This window comes from Trachymyrmex cornetzi, unplaced genomic scaffold (genome assembly GCF_001594075.2).
Source record: "Trachymyrmex cornetzi isolate Tcor2-1 unplaced genomic scaffold, Tcor1.1 scaffold1194, whole genome shotgun sequence".
NCBI lineage: Eukaryota > Metazoa > Arthropoda > Insecta > Hymenoptera > Formicidae > Trachymyrmex > Trachymyrmex cornetzi.
In genome coordinates, this window is record NW_017295756.1 from 263,823 (window position 1) to 288,463 (window position 24,641).

At 31.1% G+C, this 24,641-nt stretch overlaps 2 protein-coding genes across 6 annotated transcripts in view; one reads left to right on the plus strand and one right to left on the minus strand.

Moving 5' to 3' along the window:
- Nucleotides 1-24,641, minus strand: part of LOC108766887 (atrial natriuretic peptide-converting enzyme) — an 89,894-nt gene that overhangs the window by 48,300 nt on the left and 16,953 nt on the right. The window lies entirely within an intron of this gene.
- Nucleotides 14,294-16,938, plus strand: LOC108766862 (ester hydrolase C11orf54 homolog). Of its 5 annotated transcripts, XM_018516426.1 has the most exons (8): nt 14,403-14,648; nt 14,831-14,876; nt 15,042-15,156; nt 15,230-15,328; nt 15,400-15,566; nt 15,848-16,127; nt 16,207-16,412; nt 16,704-16,938. In XM_018516426.1, the coding sequence occupies exons 3-8, from the start codon at nt 15,057-15,059 to the stop codon at nt 16,842-16,844; spliced, it is 993 nt and encodes a 330-aa protein (XP_018371928.1). In that variant the 5' UTR covers nt 14,403-14,648; nt 14,831-14,876; nt 15,042-15,056; the 3' UTR covers nt 16,845-16,938. The 5 variants fall into 5 exon arrangements, with proteins under 5 accessions (XP_018371932.1, XP_018371928.1, XP_018371919.1 ...); XM_018516430.1 differs by lacking the exons at nt 14,403-14,648; nt 14,831-14,876 and adding an exon at nt 14,294-14,394; XM_018516417.1 differs by lacking the exon at nt 14,831-14,876 and having other exon boundaries at nt 15,029-15,156.

The window sequence follows — 24,641 nt, forward strand, 5'->3', positions numbered from 1 at the left end:
TATATATATATATATATATATATATACTCGACAAAATTAATAATATTATTATTTCTTACTAATTAAGGATAATTGTAGAATGCGTACTGGTCGCATATAAACGTACCTCAATATTTTATATTATTATATACTTAATATAAGCAACATTCAGTAATAAAAATATGAAATAAATGAGAAATGAATAATATAGACAAAAATATTTAATAGATTGTTTTATGAATGTTAGCCGCATTAAAATTAGATATTTGTAATTATTACGTACTAATCAATTTCTTTTATTAATCTTATATTTTTAATTGATTTCACATTCATAAATTCAATATTTTCAAAAGGCATCCGCTTTTGCAGCATGTTACAAAAAGACTTGTAACAAATTAATTTGTTAATGATGAAAAGTAAACATGTAATAATGAATGTCCGAAATATCATTCATTTGCGTACAAACCAGTATTAAATAGAAAATATAATAAAAAATAGCTTAAATGCTACGCATTCGGCAATTCTTCCCTAATTCTTCGTATTAGTATGTACAATAAGTAAAAATTCCATAAAATATATGCAAAACCTAAATTAACGAGATTATTATCTTTTTCCTATTATATTTGCAATTTTTGTAGAGAATTATTTTTGATAAATTTTTGTGCAAGCATATAGTATTTTTTCAAATAATCTATACTTTGCAAATTTTCACACTTTTAATACAATTAAATTATCTTCCACATGGATAAAAATTATAAAAATATAAATCTGTTCCATTATTTTTAATGTATTCCTTTGACATATTCTTGGCTTGTAATAATTAACATATGCACAGTTTGTATTATTATTTGATTCTAATTCATAGAGAAGTCTAATTCTTATAAAGTACATTATACTGTTTGTAATATAGTTATATTTTTGGTCATTAAGGACATTCGTATTCACAAAATACATTGTTAAGAGTAACTGCATAAGATATGATCTTACTAATGACTCTTGCATTTAAGGATTTAGCATAATGACTTAAATCCTATCTTACCACGAAACGCATATATTAAAATAATTTGTAAGATCGTAATGTGAATTCGAGAATTTTATCTCTTTATTTCTTAAAGGAAGAGAGTAAGAAAGACAGAGAAGAAATAACTGTTTAAAACTTTCTTAAGTTTTTATTTATATGATAAAAACTGTATGAAGAAAATTACTTTATCAAATTACTCATATAGGTATGCACCATTATCTTCCTGCCAAAAGTATTAACAGGCAATTGTATGTACACTGAGAGAAAAGATTTTGTTATAGGAACAAATCAAGGGAAAGCAAATGTGATATTTGTTAAAAAAACAATCGATTTGTTACGATTGCAAATTAATTCGTCAATGTAACAAATAATCAATAGTATCGCTAGCAAATAAGAGGCTCATATATATATAAAAGTCGTAGACGGTTGCAGGGTCTCAAATCGTAAGAAATTGATTAATCCTAGTCAAGTATTCTCCCTATATTTGACTGTGCTGATCGGTTTCCTACAACTTAAGACTCCACGATCATCTACGAATTCTATGTAAACGAGCTAAAGTCTATCCAAAAGATATAGGTTAGATTCATATAGTTTGTTTCTGTTACTAATAATTGGTTGGTATAGCAGACTAGCAGCAATCACAACAACATAATTTGTTGTTACATATTTACCGATCACCGGTTAAAGGTACTGGTGGCTTGCTAAATTAACAAAATCCTTTCTCTCAGTATACATATAACTGTATTATTTCTTGTTAAAAGTTTTTTGAAATTTATAAAAAATTACATTTATAGATTACTTTTCAAAAATATATATTTTTTTATATCCATCAAAAAAGTATCCATCAAAAATCATAGTTCTTAAAAGATTACTAAATAGAAATTACATATATGAGTCTTTTTAGCAAAGTAATTTTGAGAAATGTTTAAAGGATGAAAGAGAGATACGTTAAGAATCTAGAATTAACTCCAAAGATATATCGCGGATCATTGAATTTCAACTAAGAACAAGAACAAGATTCCAATTGATAAGATCTATTTTCAATTAAAATTTAATCGATAGTGTATACTACGTAAATTTTTATTTGCACAGGCAGCGAAATCTAAAACGCAGAAATTATATATGTATTCGTTCGTTGCAAAATAAATCTGTCTGTTTTAATTAATGCGCATCGCTTTGTGTCTGTTCTGCGGCAAATTGCACGATTCTCGTCCCCTATCGCGCGCGAGTCGTGCCACGAATTCGAGAGTGGGATCGGTACGCAAGGTGACTATCGAGCGGTTTATTTCATCGAGCTGGCTGGCTGGAAGGAAGGAGGGAACGGGGCAAGAGACTTGCGTCCCAAAATGCAAATTCGGTACGACTATACAGTACCGTTTACGAGATCAACGCACTACTTGGATTAGGGTAAGAACTCAAGTCTGCAGAGCGTACAAAAGTGCGAACGTTGGAAATATTCGTCCTCCCCTATCGACTATATTTTATCTTATATACGCAAACCTGAGAGTAAAAATAAGAAAGAATCGTAACATAGAGATATGATATAACGACAATTCAAATGTTATTCTTTTGTATAGTAATATGTACTAACAACGTTACATAAGATTTCATGCAAAGTGATAACGCGTAACTATATTAATAACGTGAATCCCAATATATATATAAATAAGCGAGAAAGAAATAATAAAAATGTAACAAAATTCAATTATAAAAACATTTTTCTATCAGTGAATATCTGATAAAATTTATTATAATAAATATGTCCTTCTAAATATCAATTACTCTGCATTATCATCTCGGTGCAATAAAGCCAGATGGAATTTTAAAGAGGCAAGAGAGACGCGATAATGTATCCATGAAACATGGATATATCACCGAGCATATATTATTTTTCCAGTTCAACCGTAGGCAATTGGTAATCCGATATTCGGGTTAGCCACGAGAGAAATATCGAAAAACAATTGAAGATTTCCTCGCACTGGCCTTCCTACGCACAATTTCATACCGCGTCCTTAGAGGGCAGACAAGACAGCGAACACGGAAGAGAGTGTGACCTCGAGTTAATTCTCACCGTATATCCTCCCCTTTGATATTTCCGGGATCTCTTTATCCATCTCTCTTTCTCTCTCCCTCGCCCCCGCTTCTTATCTTCGCGCTCCACCTTCCTAACGTCTCCCGTTCCAACCATTCGCCCTGCTGATCCGAGCACGATGAGGAGGAAAAGCGTAAGAGTCAGGTGCCAGTTACCGACCAGACATAAAATATTGCTCCCCGTCCGTGAAGTAAAGTAAAGCCCCCCGGCCGTCTTCCTTTTCTCGCAGATATCGAAATAACGTGCCTCGTTAACGCGTCGTCGTATATCCTCGAGATTTCTCTTCTGCCTCGTAACCTAAGCTCTATCATGCGAAATAACATTCCGCGCTTTCGTATCGAAGCGCTTAAATTTGAACTGACTGACCACGGATAAGATATTACGACCGAAAGATTCCGACCGATATTTCGGAACGCATACACGATTCCCGTCTAGAAGCGAGGCGAGACCTAAAAGCACGAAAACGCGAAATGGAATCTCAATTCGTCGTTCAATTTAAAATGGAACAAACTAACGGAATCTTCTCTTATTCGAGGCTTACCAACTTTTAGTTGACTTACTGAGATTTATCGATTTTAATTTCAGACTTAGTTACCAAGATATCGAGTGCTGAAATATAGAAAGTTGTGACGGATGATGGTTCCATGTGACGATTCCACTGAAGAATACTGCAGATTTCAATGCCATCCACTTTCTGTCAATTTTGTGACAGCAGCAAAATCTCTTCTGTTTACCTCGCGGTTTATCAAGTACATTTAGAAATCGCGCGCGCACGAGGTTTCTAAGAAACTCCGTCTAGAAACTGTGTCCAAGAAGAATTAATTGGAAGGATTAATTGGACGGGAGATATCCTCGATGTATAGCCGAATGAGGAGCACCTTTCCCTTAAATCCCTCTGATCGGTCACTACGTTGACTCTGCCGTTGGTGGTATTAAAGTAGAGTAAACACAGCATCTCATCTCGTCGGTCGAGCGAAAATGACCGCAGCAAGATATATAGGATGCTGAAATTAAGAGGATTTCATAGAAATTTGCTTCACTAAATAATCTTTGAAGCAAAAATTGACTTATATTTTGTTCCATTTTTTCAATAATTCATTAATTCTGAATTAATTCGCATTTCAAGCGTCTTGTACAATTTATAATAAATCTAGAGAAATAAGAATTCCTATTTCTCTAGATTTATTATAAATTTTACAAGAAGCTATTCAGAATTAATGAAATGCGACTTCGTTACTATTTAAAAAAACCTATTAATATTATTAACACACAGACACACATTTGTAAATATATTTTGAAATAAGCTTTTCTTTGTTCAGATTCATATCATGTTGCATTAGAAAACAAAAGCGAGCTTAAAAAATTTTTTAATCTTATTCCCAATTTTTCGCAGATTTCGCAGACTGAGCATTCGATGCAGTGAAAAACAATTTTCCCAGAAAATTATCGTAATCTTTATTTATTTTTATATAAAATAAAAAAAATATTTCTTTGAATTCTACAAACAATTTTGTTCGAAGCAGTCAGGAAATTGTTAAGGAAATTGAAATCGATCACAGCAATCAAAAACAAATCAGAAAATTTTATAAAATTTTTTGGAAAATTAAAATTCTTAAGTTTTAAAGAAACTTAATATACATGTATCATAATTACGCAGTTTTGAAATACTACCAACTTAACAATTAAAAATGTAAACAGTGTCAATAATATTAATAATAATTTACACTGCTACACTAAATTGATCTTTCAACAAAATATTTAACGATTTTTAAATCAATACGAAAATATAACAAATTTCAAAATGTTATTGAAAGTCAGAGAAAATCATGACATTTTATCTGGAAATCAGGGAAAAGGAATTTATGGAATTCTACAATGAGGAATTTGTGACAACCTTTTAAATGATTAAAGCTATATAGTATATTACTGTTCGCGCGCGCACGACAGTTTTTTAAACATTTTATTAAAGCACTGCTTCGAACAAAGTTGTTTAAAATGTTTAAATGACTAAAGCTATATGTTACTGTTCGCAAGAGACATTATCGTCTACATCACTGCAAACGACAATGTCCGGAGATGCTATTTATTGAAACTACAAGTTCGAAGACAGAGAGAGAAAGAAAGAAGAGTGAGATACGATCAATGAAAACTCTAGAACCGAAGGTGCTTTGCCGTCGTGTCCGTGTATGAGTTTTAATTTCCATTCCGACACCTCCAGATTCCTCCAATTTCCGGTCTATCGATGGAGGTCGAGGCGCGCGGAAAAGACCGCACGGTCGCGAAAGTGCGCCTTGTTCAGCGCGCCGCGACGAGATAATAATTCATAAGACCGACAAAAAAAAATGAGAACATCTCTCTTCGCGACACGTCGACCGTAAAGTCCGTACTCGGTCGGCCAAAATTTCGAGGTGGATTTTCTCTCCCTTTTACCGCCGCGTATACGGATTCCTCTATGTAGTGGTAGTCACAGCCGCCGCTGACCTACTATTTCGCGCACCCCTTCTCATCCTCCTCTGGACACCTTGACGTTTCGCGATATTTCATAACTCGCGGCACGGGGCGCTCGTGACGTGCAATGCGTCGCGCGCAGACGAACTATAATAATGCAAAAACCGTCCGAGTTTTTCTTTCTTTTTTTTTTTTTTTTTTTTAAACCCACTAAGCAGTCCTGCTTCTCACGGGTACCCATTTTATGACATCGCGTTCGTTTAGAATTCGGCGCAGAACAGCGTGAATGATGGCACAGGAATGGCCTGAAATTTTAAAAATATGAACACCCGACTTACGGGAATTACTTTTAGCGAATTACTTACGCTGGACTTAACGCGAATATGTACGGCATGTTTCCACATAGTTTACAAGAACAAATATCTAAAGTCACATATCGTATATTTTTCTCTGAATAGAACATTGTAGAAATTATAAACGATATTCGCGATGTAAATTTCTCGTAATTTGTATAATTCTAGTTGAATATATAAACGAAACTAAACGATTTCAAAAACGTTAAACAATTTTAATTATTTTAATATATAGGGACCGTCGATTCTTTCCTCACATACGTCTGTACATATATAAGAGAAACGACGAAGTTGTTTGTTAATCCTGACCAACGCTAAATGAGAGAGAAAACGTGAGATCTCTTCACTCTGTGAGAAGAGCAAATTGAAGTACCAATTTGTAAAATTACGGGGAACAGATGCGCGCAAGAGAGATAATAGCGTCGATTAATGCTGTTCCCGATCAAACTCAGGCAAAAGATATTATTGTGCGGAAATCCTGAAGCGTATACGCGTGCAAGATCAAAGAAGAGGGAAGAAGTTAAAGAAGAAAGAAATAACAAGAAAGAGCTTTGGCTCGATTTCATTCTCTTATTTGATAATAAAAAAAACGGACGCACAAGGGAAAAGTATCCTCCTCTATCGATGTATACAATAAACATTCCGCTACCTGCGCGCTCGCATTGCTACTCATCAGCCACTAGATGAAACGCAATTCCACATGACTTACGTTCGTTACAGCGTATTTATCTCCATTATCACATCCTCCCGCATCCCGTCACATTCATTGTAAAGAAAAACGTATCTCCTCATCTGATCTCTCCCCAAAACACCGCAGGTTTTTTCGACATATCACGTATGATGAGACAACGGTTTCTTGGAACGTATTTCTTCGAAAAAGGAAATTTAGCTGAACGAAAAACCCACCGAGGCAAATATGATGAGAAAAAACGAAGGTCCTACGATCGTATATTGATCCAAATACTCACCAACGCACACTAATAGTAAAAATTTCGACTACTTGTTGGAATAAAATTCTTACGGAATTCCATAGCGTTGTTCACGCGCAAAGACGTCTGCTCGATCAAATAATTATTTAAGCATACATTTTCATAATAATGAAAAGATAGAATTCGAGTTTTATTAGTACATAGCTCTATAAACCAAATGCTAAATTTTACCTTGGCTTTTTCGATTTAATATCATAGCGACACTCCCTCCAAGAGTCGACGTTATCATAAAATGAGCTTGCTTTACGACTGTAATATCATTTTGTAACGATCTTTCGAGAAGGAATAGACATAAACCACACGTATATTAAATGCACGGAACTTTTTAATACATATTACCAGAATATATTATGCATAAGCATAACCAATAAACATGTATTGCATTTAATATCAATATGATAAAATTTCGATAACACACTCTTGAAGCTTGTTTGTCATTGAAAAGCTGCTTTTGAGAAAATAATGAAATCAACGTTAAATCCTAACGTGAGAACTGCCATATTTAATTAAAACATTTCATTATAATTTTGACGATCCTTTTTACTTCAATGAAAACTTGTTTCTTTTTATTATACACAAAAAATATGTACATATTATATTTTTTTCTACACTATATATGTATATAGCCATTTTTATTTTATTAATTGTGTTGTTACTAATTATCTAATTATTCATTTACAAAATCTGTATTCTTAATTATTTATAACATTGCAATGCAGTAAAACAATATTTACTTAAAGGAATCATTTATTATTCTCTTCGTATTAGCTAATTCAGTTTCTGTAATGATACGATTTGTTAAAGATTTTTATATTATGTAAAGATCGTGAAAAGATCTATATATTTTAAATAAATACGGCAAACAAATAAAATAAAAACGAGAATCTTAGACTGATAATAAAACACCTTAAATTTCATAAATTTATTCTAATACAACGTTAGATTACGAACACGATAATATGTAAAAGCACACACACTTACTTGACTCATACGCGCACGTGTAAATAATTCTTATTATTATCTAATAATATTTAATTTATGCTTAAAGCTTAACCTCTTCAGACCTAATTTTATCGGAATCACGTTAAAAAAAAACATCTTTTTAATTCAATTTAACGGCACATACACCCTCAGAAAAAGGTTTCTTCGATTCAAAGAAATGTGTCTTTCCTATACGGTTAAAGAAATAATTTCTTTGACTTGAACATTATTTCTTTGATTTAAACATTATCCTTTTAAATTAAATAAAAAAATTTATTTAACCCTTAAATGCCACACGTCCAAAAAAATCACGTAAATGCTACATGGGGTTAATTGGACTCCAGCGAAAAAGTGTATACTATTCCTACAGTTTTCGATATTTTTCTTCGAAAATTTGCTTGGATACACCTCAAAGCTTCTCAAAGAAGATGAAATTGCAATTATGGTGAAATTTTACTATAAATACACTAAGAAAAAAATTTGTTAAAATTGAAGAAGCTCTTTTTAAACAAACAAATCATATGTTTTTTTTAATTTTTAATATTTTTCGCTAAAAATTTAGGGTTGTACTCCTGAGATAGTATTTTTTTAGATAAAGTTAAGTCCGACACTGGATATTCTAAAAAAGCTTATTTTGCGAAATGGAGAAATTTTAGAGAATGAAAAAACACAATTAACGATTTATTTGACCTAACATATTTGATAAAATAGTTATGTAAAAAATATTTTTGGGCATACAATTACAAAAAAATGTGAAAATATTACAAAAAGTACAAAAACATATGAACATTTATTTTATTCTAGCCCAGAACATTCGACAAAGGTAAACGCGGTGCTTATCGCACATCAGCCTGTGGCACGAAGGCAAATTATTAGGGATGCACCGGATAGTATCCGGTACTTTTTACTATCCGGTCGAATATCCGGATATCATTAGTATACGGTAATATATTAAGAAACATTTTTTTGAATTGAAGAAACTTTTTTCTGGGTGCAATTAATTTTTTTTTTATTTTTACTATTTCTCCAGCATATACATTAATATGTACATCTAATCTTAGATGATATCAATAGAATTAAATAATTTCAACGGACATTGTCCTTAAATTTGATGTACATTACAATATGCACGGTCTGAAGGGATTAAAATATCTGGCGATTATTTTATTAATATGATAATAACAAAGGACTCTTAATTCAAATATCAATATCAAGAGTGTACAGGGCACTTAAGAGTCAAATATAAAGAGAAAATTATTTAAAACATATAAACTCAAACCAGACGTATAGTTAATATAACATTCTATAAATAATTAAAAGTTCTATGTATATATTTCATTACAGGTTTCGGTCTCACAATTGAGCCGTTTTATCTGGTCTTCATTATAACATGTTATTACATTTATCTATTTCCTCGACTGCGTTTAACTAATATAACATCACCTGTTCATATACGAATATCACATCTGAAGATGACTCAATCGTGAGACCGAAACATGTAATGAAATATATATATAGAACTTTTAATTATTTATAGATTATTATATTAAATATACTGGTTTGAGTTTTTACGTTTTAAATAATTTTCTCTTTATATTTGACTCTTAAGTGCCCTGTACACTCTTGATATTGTTGTTTATTAAAATCAATACTATTGAAACATTTTCTAAATTAATGTAAAAACAACTAACAATTCGTATTATTATAAAGATATGTAGAATGTGTTTTTCACATTTTTAAGTTATAACTTAAGATAATGATTCAAATCAGAATTAAGCAAGTAATAAATCGTGTGATTTTGATCATTAAATATCAATTACAGCTACCAGCAAGTACAGTTTGCTTCTTAATCAGCATGCTATATAATATTAATTCTAATTTTATAAAGTTTGCTAAAAAAATAATGTAAAATTCATTTATAAGATATCGAGTAGATATATGACTCACTCGAATCTGTCAGTTAACATGTAATATGAAAGAAGTACATTAAACAAAATCGTTTTCTGTGTGCCCCTTATTCTCCAAAACCATATACAATAAAGAACGGTATTATTCACAATACAAATAAGTACATGTAATTTTTGTACCTTATAATAAATCAGACTTTCAAAATCTTCATATGAATCTTATTATATGTATGATTAGCATGTTCAATTTTCAAAACACCGTATACAAATTTACATTTATATATATATATATACATATACACACATACACAAGATATATGTATATTCGTGCATGCACTTAAATACGCAAATATTTAATTGCAAATTGCCCAATATATTTTTTTTAAGTATTAATTAGTATTGCATTAACAGATCGTGAATATATTTGTAACACCTGTTTCTTGTAGTCTTTTAATACATAATAAAATTTATCATTTTCATTAAAACAATTGATTGATTTGAAAAAGAATTATTTATTTGAATAAATTATTTTTGTCTGTTTTCTCTCTTTCAATGGGGAATATATGTATTTATTGTACAATAAATAAGTCAAATATGACATTACTAGCTTAAATATATTGTCCAACAAAAAGTATTGTAAAGACCAATAAATTAGTTTAATCAGGTGAACGATTCCTTCTCAGTGTCAGGATAGAGATTATAGAGAGTATTGAATAGCATTGAAATTCGAAGAAACTCCTCACACTCAAGACCAAAATTATAACAACCTTTCGCTTCGGATCGAAATCTTATGGATCATTGTTTGTAAAGGAGATATTTCTCTGGAAACTTAAGATACAACCTTCAGAGTTTTATTCAGCGCTACCTGAGAAAAATGTTGAAAAATATTGTAATTGATGAAAATGAGGTTAAATATCAGTAGGTCTTTTATAAAAATATGATTTTATGTTGTCTATCTGTTTGTATATTATATTTTATAGTATATAAAAATGCTTTTTTAAATATTTACGTACAATTTTTCTTGATCAAATTACGCAATTTGGAAGTTTATCCAATAATACTCAAAACCAACATCAAAACTCGTAAGAAAAAATTGTAAGATAATTTCTAAAAAAGTTCTCCGTAGATAAAGTTTCATACCGTTTCTGTAAGAAATTCTGCAACAAATTTTTTTAGAAAAAATTTGTTATCGAGTGGCAGAATGTTGAATATACATAATTTTATTGTTGTAACCATAACATTTTTGTTAAGATACAGAATTGTAAAGACAATCTATTTAGAAACGGCCAAAAATATCTCAATGTACAATATTTTAAATTACAACTCACAGATGATGTACTTGTCTACACCTATCTACTCCAAAAAAGGATCTCATTTGCGTTCCACTGCATTGAGTAAAATTTGTTTTTTTCAATAATACAACTTATGTTGCACTGAAAAAGAATTGTTCATTCAACTAAATTCTTTTAGATAGTTTTTATTTCTTTTAATAAAGAATGTATGTACTTAAATCACAAAGAACACGTTTAAATATAATTCAATTAAAGAAATAAAGACTGAAATAATAATCGAATAAAAAGTTCTTTTCCAGTGAAGGTTTATATACAGCCCAAGTGGATTAACAAATTCCAACTGTATGGTATTACACACAGCGAATTTAATGAATACAGAAAATCTGACTTTTGCTAGATTTTCAAAATTTTTATGTGGAAAGTAAAAACGAGCAATGCAGCAAAAAGTTCTAGCAATCAGCTTGACCATCCTACAAAATTATTTTTATAATCTAACAAATTAATTCTCAGATCTGTATCTAGCTAAATTTTTAGATCTTTCAGTAAAATCGTTCTCTCCGTGTACATATTAAAAATAAACAAAGCAATAATCTTGGAATAATAATAAAATACAGATTAATAATTAAACATATAGTATATTACACGAATCTTTTAATTATGTCGCGTTATATTACGAACACACAAAGCTTATTACAAATTGTCGACTTTTCAAACCAATTCCTTTTTTAAAATAAACAATACATTTGAAATTGGATCGTAAATTTCAAAACGTTAACGATTTAACGAAATTATGTTTATCTACTGACTCTGATGATGACCGCTATCGTTTCGTAAACCATTGTTTTCTTGTTACATTTGAAGAAGCAGCGACAAAGTATACCATACCGTTATTCGTAGGTACGGCAAAGACGTGCCTGTAACTAAAAATTGAAGTCAGCAATCAAGCTATACTTTTGCAACGTAATTAGTAAGTACATAACACACATACTTGACATGCAAGCACATACACGACATAATACCTGTTTTATTCTAATTTGAATGACCGAGAGACAAGCAAATAAGATGTTTAAATAAGTACTGCTATTTAATCAGCCAGTTCTTGAGTTTTAACGAGTTAATGAATTGAGACATTTCTAAATTTTGTTCAAAAATAATCCGTACATACTTTACATAACATATTTTAGTAGATACAGTATATATAACAACACTGAGAGAAAAGATTTTGTTATAGGTACAAATCAAGGGAAAGCAAATGTGATATTAGTTAAAAAAACAATCGATTCGTTACGAATGCAAATTAATAATTGGTCAATGTAACAAATAATCAATAGTATCGCTAGCAGATAAGAACAGTTGCAGGGTCTCAAATCGTAAGAAATTGACTAATTCTAGTATTCTCCTTATATTTGACTATGCTTGGTCGGTTTTCTACAACTTAAGGGGATCCTAAAGATCTGTATTACCGACTAAACACGTATAATTTTTGTATAACAAATACTCTTTTTCTCTTTCACGGATTGGAAAATCCTTTTCCAGGATTAAAGTATACGCATAAATACGTGTTTGTGAAATGGAGTCTACGCTGAGAATGATCAAAAATTTCGAAATCGATATATTTTTTACCATTCCTTAGTATAACATGGCGTCTCAGCTGTCAAGTGTTGACAACATTTGCTTGAGAATTGACACGTATGTGTGACTGCGGGTGCGATCCACTTGACGCTACAAATGCTTTGAAGCATTCTTTGATTGGTCAATTCGTAAAATTCTTTCTTCTGATTGGTCAACGACGTATTTGCAGCTTTAAGTGGATCGCACCCTGGGTGTATCATAGGCTGCGTGAGATATTGCTGTGCACAGCAACCATGGTAGTACAAAACACATGTCGATGTGCATAAAGTCACTAGATTGATAAAGTACCGCAAACTCGCATCCATTACTAATCTAGTGACTTTAAATGTGCAGCGCGCGGCGCGACATCTAAGGTTTGTTCGCGTCGCTTACTCCAAATTAATCCAGAGAGCACTTGGATCACCGGTAAGATGGCGGTTGGAGCAGTTGGATTCATGTGCCCCAACGCTCGGTGACACGAACGAATTTAGGACAAGTTGGGACAAGCGTCCTCCAAGAAAAAAGCATCGCTCAGCCTCATGGACCGAGATTAATCGTTAAATTGAGCGCCACTTTCGTTAAAGTTGACTACAGAACATAGGTTAAGATATCTGTAACAACCATGAAATTCTTCTCTCAACTACACATTCTCAATCATTACGCATGCGTGCGTAACATGCCCCAACCGTACCACCTTCTGAAGGCCCGTCTACAATACACGGAGTAAGAAGTAAGAGTAAGAAATTGACCAATCACAGTCGAATATGAGAAGAATAATCGACTGTGATTGGTCAATTTCTTACTCTTACTTCTTACTCCGTGTATTGTAGACGGGCCTTGAGGTGAGGCAAATGGAGCGTGCTCTTAATTGATCCATGGAGTATGCTCTAACGCGACGCAAACATCTAGTCGCCATATTGATTCCGGTGACGCGAACGTATTGGAGCGCGTTGGAATGAAAAGGAGCATATTGGAGCGTGCGACGCGAACAAACCTCTAATGATTTCGTCGGAGTTCGAGCTTTGCTTTAGGATCCCCTTCAGCCTTGTGTCCACGATGCTAGAAATCGGTCCGAGATCTCGGTTGAAGAAAGCATTGACCAATCGCAATGGTCATGTGATCAAATTGTTCAAATGTGATTTGTTAATTTTTTCTCTGTCCGAGATCTCGGACCGATTTCTAGCATCGTGGACACAAGGCTAAAGACTCCACGATCATCTACGAATTCTATGTAAATGAACTAAAGACTATCCAAAAGATAGGTTAGATTCTATATAGTTTGTTTCTGTTACTAATAATTGGTTGGTATAGCAGACTAGCAGCAATCATAACAACAAAAATTGTTACATATTCACCGATCACCGCCCACCGGTTAAAAGTACTGGTGGCTTGCCAAATTAACAATATCCTGTAAGAGATTAATAGGATAAGGTTAGGTTCCCGTCCTTGGCGCGCTAGTTCTAGATGGCGTAGCTGTTAGTAATCCGCATGCGTACAACGTGCGATGTTATTATTGGTCCTTCAGACCACGAGATAGATACGGATTGCCGTTCGCTCGCTCGTGCGACGTGATTGGAGTAGTGTGCCCAACAGGGTGCGTAAGTGTGCAAGGAGATGAGGAGCGATGGTTAATTCGACGAGTCCCATTTGAACCCATTTGAACCACGCCACGTGAAGTGACGTGAAGGCGGAATAAATCCTTGTGTGATATTTTATACCAAGTACAAGAGCCTATTTCTTCGCCCATCCTTAAGCTATTCTTTAGCTCGTGCAGATAATCCTGTCCTGACTCTCAGATTATCCTTACGATCCTGAAAGACGACATATCGTTCCCTTCGGATCTCGTTCCTTTCTTACAAGGAGATTCCTTCTTTCGTAACATAAGGCGACAATTCAATTTTCCTCTCCACGCCTTACAATCCTTTCTCTCAGTGAAATTATCGCATGTAAACCCATCATATACTATCGCTCAAAGGTTTGGAGTATTTGATAATTTTTAAATAAATCACTATTCTTTACCAATTATATCATTTAAAAATATAAAATTTATTATTATTTTTAAGCGTATATTATAACAATAATATAAGATTGAGATAATAAACATTTTAGTCCATTTACAATGTTAATAAATAAATTAAATTTTCTTTCGAAATTTAGAAATGCACCAAACTTAGCAATAACGTACATATTACAGTACAGCTAAGTAAGTATAATCAATCAGCAACTATCCCCACAACTTTATAATATTTCAAATAGCTCCTTAATATCAACATTTCTCAGGTCAAACATTAAATTAGTATTATAATATGATAATTTGTGAACCATTACACGTAGCTTTCAGTAAAAATTTAATAGTCTTGTGTTCCAGTTCTAATTTAGCATTATGGCAGAAATTAGGCCAAATGGGAATGATTATACATCTAATAATCTACCTTATGCTATCCATCCTATCACGCCACCGAATCTCTCAGAAATCGCTGATGGTATGTGTAAACAATGTTGATTATTTAATTCACGAAACACATCGTATTTGATGCATGTGATATCTGATAATAGTTCTGCAAAATGGAATGCAACCCCTGTTTCACGATGTGAGAGTCGACATAGCTAGCTGCCCTGATTTAACTACAGCACCATATAATCTTGCCGGAGTAGGTAAGAAATCACAACAAAGCGTCTAATTTGTCATTAAATGGAGCATCTTTAAAAATGAATAATTCATACAGGATTAGGTGGCAACACGTCGCTAGTAGAATTCCTTCGTCGCGAAGTATATACACCGTGGCAGCATATAACACGGGATATTCGAAAAGTATTCACAGGCAGCATCCATGATTTCTTTATCATCGGATCTACTTTCGCTACAAAACCAACCATGCCTTATTACGGACATGTATGCATTATCAATATATTAACATTTTCATGATCATATGGATAATACTATTATGACAATAAAAAGTTATGATGATATGTCTTTGCTACATAACTGATGAGGTAACGATAGATAATTTACGAATCATCATCAAATGATCGTTATCTTACCGCTGTTTCGTAATTCTATTCTATTGATTTAATACTATTCAATTTATTCTATTGAGCTTCAATTATGTTTTATCATATACACGACTTCTTTGACATTCTTACTGTTTCTCATAAACCTGATAATTGTTGTAGCTCATTATGAATGCAATGTACACAGCACCTATGGGTATTAGGAACGAGAGTCGTCTTATTTTCAAAGAATCGCGTAATGGACAGACAAGAATAGAAAAGTTAACTGATCCTAACCAAATGATGTACACATACAAGGGCAACTTCTTTATCAGCGAGGGTAGGGAAGGCCCTGTTATCAGAGTGCGTGCCAAAGGTCGAAAAAAGAGTGATACAGACATCATAACTTCAATGCAAACGGTCCTTTACGAAAATTATAGAAAAAAGAAGAACAAACTTGTTGGTAATTAGTAGTCTGGTGTATACAGTTGATAAAGGACATATAAAGACAATCAGATAATTTTATATGTCTGTCCTCAAAGCTTTAGGTGGTGTTCTAAAAATGACAAACGGACGTGTGGGGTGTAACCTTATATGGGATGAATATCGGGACCGGATATTACCATTTCCCGATTTTGTTAAAGCACAGCAATGTACCGAGATATGTCTAGAGTCAGATATGGTAGCCGTTGGCACAATAATTAACCATCAACCACTACAATTTAATCAGGAACAACGTTACGGTGTTGTAAGTTATTTGTCCCAGTTATGCGGAAACTAAAAATCATTGATCTTGAAATTATCATATTATATTATTTATCATAGATAGATATCTTTAGAAATTTACTTGTTTATTTAATAATTAATGCAATTACTTTTATCATTCAGCTTCTGTCAAATTTTAATTTGCGATTATTAAGTTCAGTTAAAATAGAGAAATCTTTCTCAATTGTTTAATCATTGAACGCATCAGTTGCGTCTAAATACGAAAATTTAAACATACCGAAGTAATGATATTCTTTATTTGTTCGTTTTTCAGAATCTGTATGATAGAAGCGAGTTCCATTGTTTCAATAATTATGGAGCAGGCGGACAATTTATTACCGATACTACTCCGGATACGACGGAATATGAAGGTTACTTCAATGTAGCGGAAAATATACATTTACAAGTATTATAACTAAATGCCATTTTAATCATAAACTAGGCCATTATGTTCTCTCATATGTAAACAGAAATTTATATATAATGTTACCTAGCACACTAATGTGACGACGACGTATGGGATTACAATATCTTATAAGCTTTCTTTGACATTTTTAATTATTTATGAGGACGTAGAGTTCTTAATATTCGAGAAACGTTCTAATAATTAATCTCTTTGGATTTAAAGGTATAGAACCTTGTTACGTTTCCTTGAAACAAAAATTGACAAAGTAACTAAATTAATAATTTATATATCATAAATTCATAATTTAATTACTTTAATTAAAGCAATTTAAATTCAAATATTTTCGATATGAGTAAAATTATGAAATAGATAACATAATTACATGAAAAATATTGTGGATATAAAGATCAAAGAAAAATTCCATACGTCATCTATGTACTTAATTCGTAGTATTAAATATGTGAGACTCATTTTCATTAAAGAGGTCTCAAGTTATCAAATTACATTTTACTGTACAGAATTAATGTCCCTTAAGTATTTTTGGTTTTCATATTTCTAAATTTTTCGAGACAAAACGGTAAATTTTAAATGTTTTTACGGTTAATTTTTATATGAACAATTTGGTATTAACGTTGTATTCTTTATGACTGAAAACAGTAATATCTAATTAAACACTAAGATTGTGCTAAAGTTAAGAAAGTCTTTTTAAAAATAAGTTGTTACGCGTTATGATTTACTGAAGAATCGCATTACCTTATAAGCTTTTTTTGATGTAATTTTTGTGATATAATGAGAATTTTTAGTTCTGATATTCGAAAAACATTCTAACAACTAATCCGTTTGGATTTAAAGACATACAATCATGCTACGTTTCCCTGAAACGAAAATCGATAAAGTAACTAAATTCATAATTTATTATACATAGCATAAATTCATAATTCGAGTACTTTAATTGAACATAATTTAAATTTTAATATTTTTCAATATAACATGACAAGAATTCTTGTAGTACTAAGTAAAATTCTGGAATAGATATCATAATTGACTCACACTTCACGGATCGTTCAACGAATATGAATTGAGATCATATTGTAACACTCGTAAAGAGAACTTCACCATTGTTCATAACACGAAATCAAATCGTTATCGATTGATTTTTCGGACCGTTTGATTTGATATCGGCTAAATTTTCTAATGATTGCGTTAAAGTTACGAAAATCATTTAAAAAATTGACTTGTTCCATTAGGCGTTATGGTTAAAAATGGTAATAAATAACTTATAACGCATAGGTGAATTATTTTTTTCGTTACAAGTAACAAATAAAAGTAACGAGTTACAATTAAATAATTATTTGATTCTATAATAACTTTTTTAACCCTTTAGAAATAACGTTTGACTTTTGCAACTCAAGAATTACCGTTACTATCATAAAAACTTCGTAATATCATTATCAAATTGTTACTGTATCAAAATAACGATAAAAGCTAATGCATACTTTCATTCTTTGCTTTTAAGTTATCATTTTCTCGTTTACCGTTTTTCTCTCAGTATTATAATTTTGTAATGCAAAGTTCACATTTATATAGAATGTAAATCACTCGAATGTTTCCACTTATATATAATAATCTGAAATAAATATATTAAATTAAACCTTTTTTTATTTCTTATTGACAAAATCCTATATAAGATGAAATATATATACAGTTTATATAACGACATATAATATATGCATATCATAATCTTACATTAAATCGGACTTTCATAATCTTCGAATAAATTTCATGATATACATTATCCGTATTTTGATGTTTTATACATGCAAATATTATACATGCACAAATATACATGCGTATGCACTGACTGCAAGAAGTTCTCATATAACAAAGTTTTTATAAAAAAAAAAGTTTATTTGCCGAATATTAATATTAATATCAAGTTTTATACAATGAATGCGTTTTGCTCTAATATAAGCAACCGAAATTTGCACGACTTCCTGTTTTAGAAGCTAATTTTCTCCACTGTATGTATAATTTCCGTGCGTGCAAAAAATGCTATTTTTAATTTTTACTTATTTTAGAGATAATATAATTTATTTAAATATTCGTAGTGGGATGTAGAGTGGCGTTGTTTGAGGGCGGAGAATTTCTTGGTTTTTCAAATAAACAACACCACTCTCTATACCGCCTCGGATATCTATGAAAAACTAAAAATCTCGTCTCAATCTATGTAGCTTTTCATAAAAATTTATTCCTCAGAATGTCTATCTCCTTTGTACACTGCATTGTTCAAAGTGTAAAGAATATCATTTTTTCGACTTTACTATTACAACGGATATATAATAATGCAAATTGCGCATTATGTAATCGTGTGACTCACTCGTATCTGTCTGTTAACATGTAATATGAAAGAAGTACATTAAACGAAATCGTTTTCTGTGTGCCACTTATTCTCTCTCGAAAATCATATACAATATAGAACGGTATTATTCACAGTACAAGTAGGTACATTGTTATTGGAGTTCGCCTTTATATTATAGTTTCCGTTAATAAGTGGAAATGGTTCACTGAAATGAATTAGTTTGTAAAAAAATTTTTTGTAATTACAACATCATGTTGTCTCTGAGGATGGCTCAAAAGTAAGCTGAAACATGTAAGCGGATTAATTATTAATAAAGTTGTTTTATTAACTGTATTGGTTTGCACAAGAATTACCGTGCTTGACTGCCATTGCTCTGTTATACCCAACCTTTTTTTCTAGTATATTTAGTTAAAGAAATGATAAAATGTTGTATAATTTTGTATGTCCGGTCTCGCAGCTTTAGGTGGTTCCAAAAATGCGAAATGAAAGAGTGGCGCATTACATTATGCCGGAAGAATATCCGAGTCCGATTTTATCTTTCAACAATTTCATTAGACGGCATCAATATCAGAAAATAATTCTAGAATCAGAACTAGTAGCTGTTGGCACATTAGATAACTCCAACAAAACACTATTAGTCCTGTCTCGGAACAGGGTTACATCACTTCTGTAAGTTATTTGTGCCGCAGATACAGAATCATGCAGATACCAAAAATCACAGATACAAAAAAACAATAGCCTTCAAATTAATGCACTTTATACCCTCTAACAGGACATAAACATCGCACGAAATTTAATTTTTTATTTATTAATTAATCCAGTGGTTTACGTTTATTCGCTTTTATCAAATTTGCATTTAAGACTTTTATTAAATTAAAGGAGTAAAACATTACTCAATTATTTAATTGTTAAAGACAACTATTGTGCCCAATTGTAATTCTCGAAACTTAAACATCATGAAAAATTAATACTCTATGTATTTCAATATCTAATGGACAGACATCATCAATTCTATAGTTATTCCAGAAATGGAGCAGGCGGGCAATTTATTAACGATACCACTCCGGATATGACAGATTATGAATGTTATTTTAATTTAGCAAGAAAAATTAATTACCTGAATTATTAGGAATAAATGACTTTTTAGTCCAAGATTAGTTCCTTATACGCTCTTACATTTTAACGGAATTTTACATAATATTGTCTAATATATTGTGACGAAGATGTCATATCGAATAACAATATTATATAAGCTTTTCACACATTTTTAATAAAATAAATCATTTTCTAATATTCCACGAATGTTCTAGTAAGAGCAAAAAATACGGATTTAAAAATATAGAACTTTGTTATAGTTTAATGAAAAAAAAAACAATAAACTAATTAGATTCATAATTTACTATAAGTAAAAACAATTTAAATTCTAATATTTTTTTATATACAACGAACCGAAAATTATACCACTAATCAGAATTCTGAAACAGAGTAAACAAAATAATTTCATGGAAAATATTAAACTCACAAGGAGAGGAAATATAAAGAAAAAGTTCAAACATCATTTTATCTATGTACTGTGAATACATTAGACCCGTTTTTAATGAAGACATCCCAAATTAAAACATTTTATAAGTTAAAATAATTATTGTATTTTAAAAAAGTTTTTGATTTCCATATTTTTAGTGTTTTTTTTTAGAAAAACGGATAACGTTCAAATTCTAACAAAATCCTTCTACTCATACTCCAGATTAAATCCAAAATTAAAAGAACTTTTCGATCAATTGTATCATCAAATCTTATGGATCAATGTTGTGTGTGTGTAAAGATTTTTTCTCTGTAATCTTAAATATCTTTCGGATATTGTTTTACGTTAACTAAGAATTAAATTGAAAAATATTATAATTTAAAAAAAAAATAAAAATCTGACTCTTGAGATAAAACTTAACCAATAACAGGAAACACGAGCAATTAAGAGTCTAAACTCGTTTTATATATTTGTATGTACTGAGAAATATATGTTTATATAATCGCTCCAATTACTGCGAGTTTAGGGTCTTAATTGCCCGTGTTTCCTGTTATTAATTATAATTTAAGTTATACATTTTACAAAAATGATTTTATTTTACTTGCTCTGCAAAAAAATTTTACGATAAAATATAGAAAAATTACACACATTGAGACAAGTTCCTAGAAATTATGTTTCGTAGATATTTGTAATGGAACGTAGCGTAAGGTTTGTCGTAGAAATTCTTAGCTTTTCGTAGATATTCGTAGTGGGATGTACAGTGGCGTTGCTTGAGAGCGGAGAATTTTTTGGATTTTCAAATAAACAACGCCACTCTCTATATCACCTCAAATATCTATAAAAAACTAAAAATTTCTAAAATCTCGTCTCAATCTTTGTAGCTTTTCATAAAAATTTATTCGTCAGGGTGTCTATCTCCTTCTTTGTACATTGCATTGTTTAATATTGTAAAGCATATCATTTTTTGGACTTTTTACTATTACAATGGTATAATGCAAGTTGCACATTAGGCAATCGCGTGACTCACTCGAATCTGTCAGTTAACATGAAATATGAAAGAAGTACATTAAACGAAATCTTTTTCTGTGTGCCTCTTATTTTCCAAAATCATAATAATAATAATAACAATAATAATAGCTTTATTACATTGCATGCGTTTACATATTAGATGAACTAAGTAATACAAAGAGCCAAGATAAGTACCAGGTGCAAGCCAAAAGCGAAGCTACAGCTGGTACATGGCCTAACCAGTGATATTAGAATGACAGATTCATTACAATGAATATAGTATTCGAGTAACAATGTTACAATGACTATGATATTTAGGCAGCAATATTAACTGAAATGAGATTAGATGAACTGAGAAGCAGATGAACGAAAGGAAGAAAGGGAGGAGGAAAATCTTACGACCAAAGGTAAAGAATTATAGTATTTGGCTGCAATGAAAGAAAAGGAAGTTCGAAATTTGACAGATCGCTGAGCAGGAGTAGAGTGCAGGTTATTATAACGGGTCGCAGGTAAGGAGTCAGCATAGAATTCTGAACTGTAATGTAAAAAATTGTGGAGATACGATGGAGTATTGGAACGAAGAACATTAAAGACCATGCAGCATAAGTGAAGAATGAAACGTTGCTTAATATTCAACCAGCCAGATCGCTTGAATAGAGGAATAATGTGGTCAAATTTGCGACAGCCGTAAGTAAAAGATAGTTTTGAATGCGCTGAATGCGATTTAATAGTTGATTGCTTCAGCTCGATATATAGAACAATATCAACGTAATCAAAGAGTGAGAGGACGGGAAGTTGAGAGAAATGAAGCTTCTAAGAGACAGTGAGAACATGACAGAGTGGATTTAAGAGTGGATATAAATCATATACAAAAAAGAACGATATTATTTACAGTACAAATAAGTACATGTAATTTTTGTATCTTATAATTAATCAGACTTTTAAAATCTTCGTATAAATCTTATTATATGTATTATTAGCATGTTCAATTTTCAAAACACCATATACATATTTACATTTATATATATATATATACATATACACACATACACAAGATATATGTATATTCGTGCATGCACTTAAATACGCAAATATTTAATTGCAAATTGCCCAATATATTTTTTTTAAGTATTAATTAGTATTGCATTAACAGATCGTGAATATATTTGTAACACCTGTTTCTTGTAGTCTTTTAATACATAATAAAATTTATCATTTTCATTAAAACAATTGATTGATTTGAAAAAGAATTATTTATTTGAATAAATTATTTTTGTCTGTTTTCTCTTTTTCAATGGGGAATATAATGAACATATTTGTAACACCTGTTTCTTATAGTCTTTTAATACATAATAAAATTTATCATTTTCCTTAAAACAATTGGTTGATTTGAAAAAGAATTATTTATTTGAATAAATTATATTGTCTGTTTTCTCTATTTCAATGGAAATATATGTATTTAAGTCAAATATGACATTATTAATTTAAATATATTGTCCAACAAAAGTTATAAACACAAATAAATTAGTTTAATCACATGAACGATTCATTTTCAGTGTCAGGATAGAGGTTATAGAGAGTATTGGATACCATTGAAATTCGAAGAATTCAAACAAATTCCTTCATACCTAAGACCAAAATTATAAGAATTCTTCGCTTCAGATCGAAATCTTCTGCATCAATGTTTGTAAAGGAAATAATACTCTGGAAACTTAAGATATATACTTCAGAGTTTTATTTAGCGCTACCTGAGAAATATGTAGAAAAATATTGTAGTTGATTTAAATCAGGTTAAATGAAAAGTATGTGTTTTATAAAAACATGATTTTATATATATGTTGTCTATCTGTTTGTATATTATATTTTATAGTGTATAAAAATGTTATTTTAAATATTTACGTACGATTTTTCTTGATCAAATTACGCAATTTGGAAGTTCATCCTACAATACTTACAACCAACATCGAAACTCGTAAGAAAATTTTTAAAAAAGCACTTTGCAGATAAAGTTTCATACCGTTTCTATAAAAGCATTAAATTTTTTTAGAAAAACTTTGTTATCGAGTTGCAGAATGTTAATTATACATAATTTTATCAAACATAACATTTTTGTTAAGATACAGAATTGTAAAGACAATATGTTTAGAAACGGCCAAAAATATCTCAATATACAATATTTTAAATTACAACTCACAGATGATGTACTTGTCTACACCTATCTACTCCAAAAAAGGATATCATTTGCGTTCCACTGCACTGTGTAAAATTTATTTTTTTCAATGATACAACTTATGTTGCACTGAAAAAGAATTGTTCATTCAACTAAATTCTTTTAGATAGTTTTTATTTCTTTTAATAAAGAATGTAGGTACTTAAATCACAAAAAACACGTTTAAATATAATTTAATTAAAGAAATAAAGAATAAAATAATAATCGAATAAAAAGTTCTTTTCCAGTGAAGTTGTATATACAACCCAAGTGGATTAACTAATATGACGTTGAAGCTAGCTCCCTATTCGCTCGCGCGCGGCGAAATCCAGGAACGAATCGCGCTCGGGGCCCCGCTTTCAGATATCGAAAAACAAATGAATAAAAATCACGGAAATCAATAAAATATTACGTCAAATGTAATTTCAAACGCAGGAAAGACGAAGATAGACAATAATTATCACAGAATTACACACTGTAAATATATTACTAAATAATATCCAATTCATGAAAACTATAATGCACACGACGGATTAATTTGTTGAAATAATTGTTAAACTCGAGAGAGGGCCGACTTTCGCTACTTCTTCGTCTGTAAAAAATTCCAGCAAGGAGCGGCTAGGTTTTAAAAATTACTAAAATGTAGTATATTCATCCCCGAAGAGACTACTATTCATTTAATTGCGGCACACGACCGATTAATTCGCC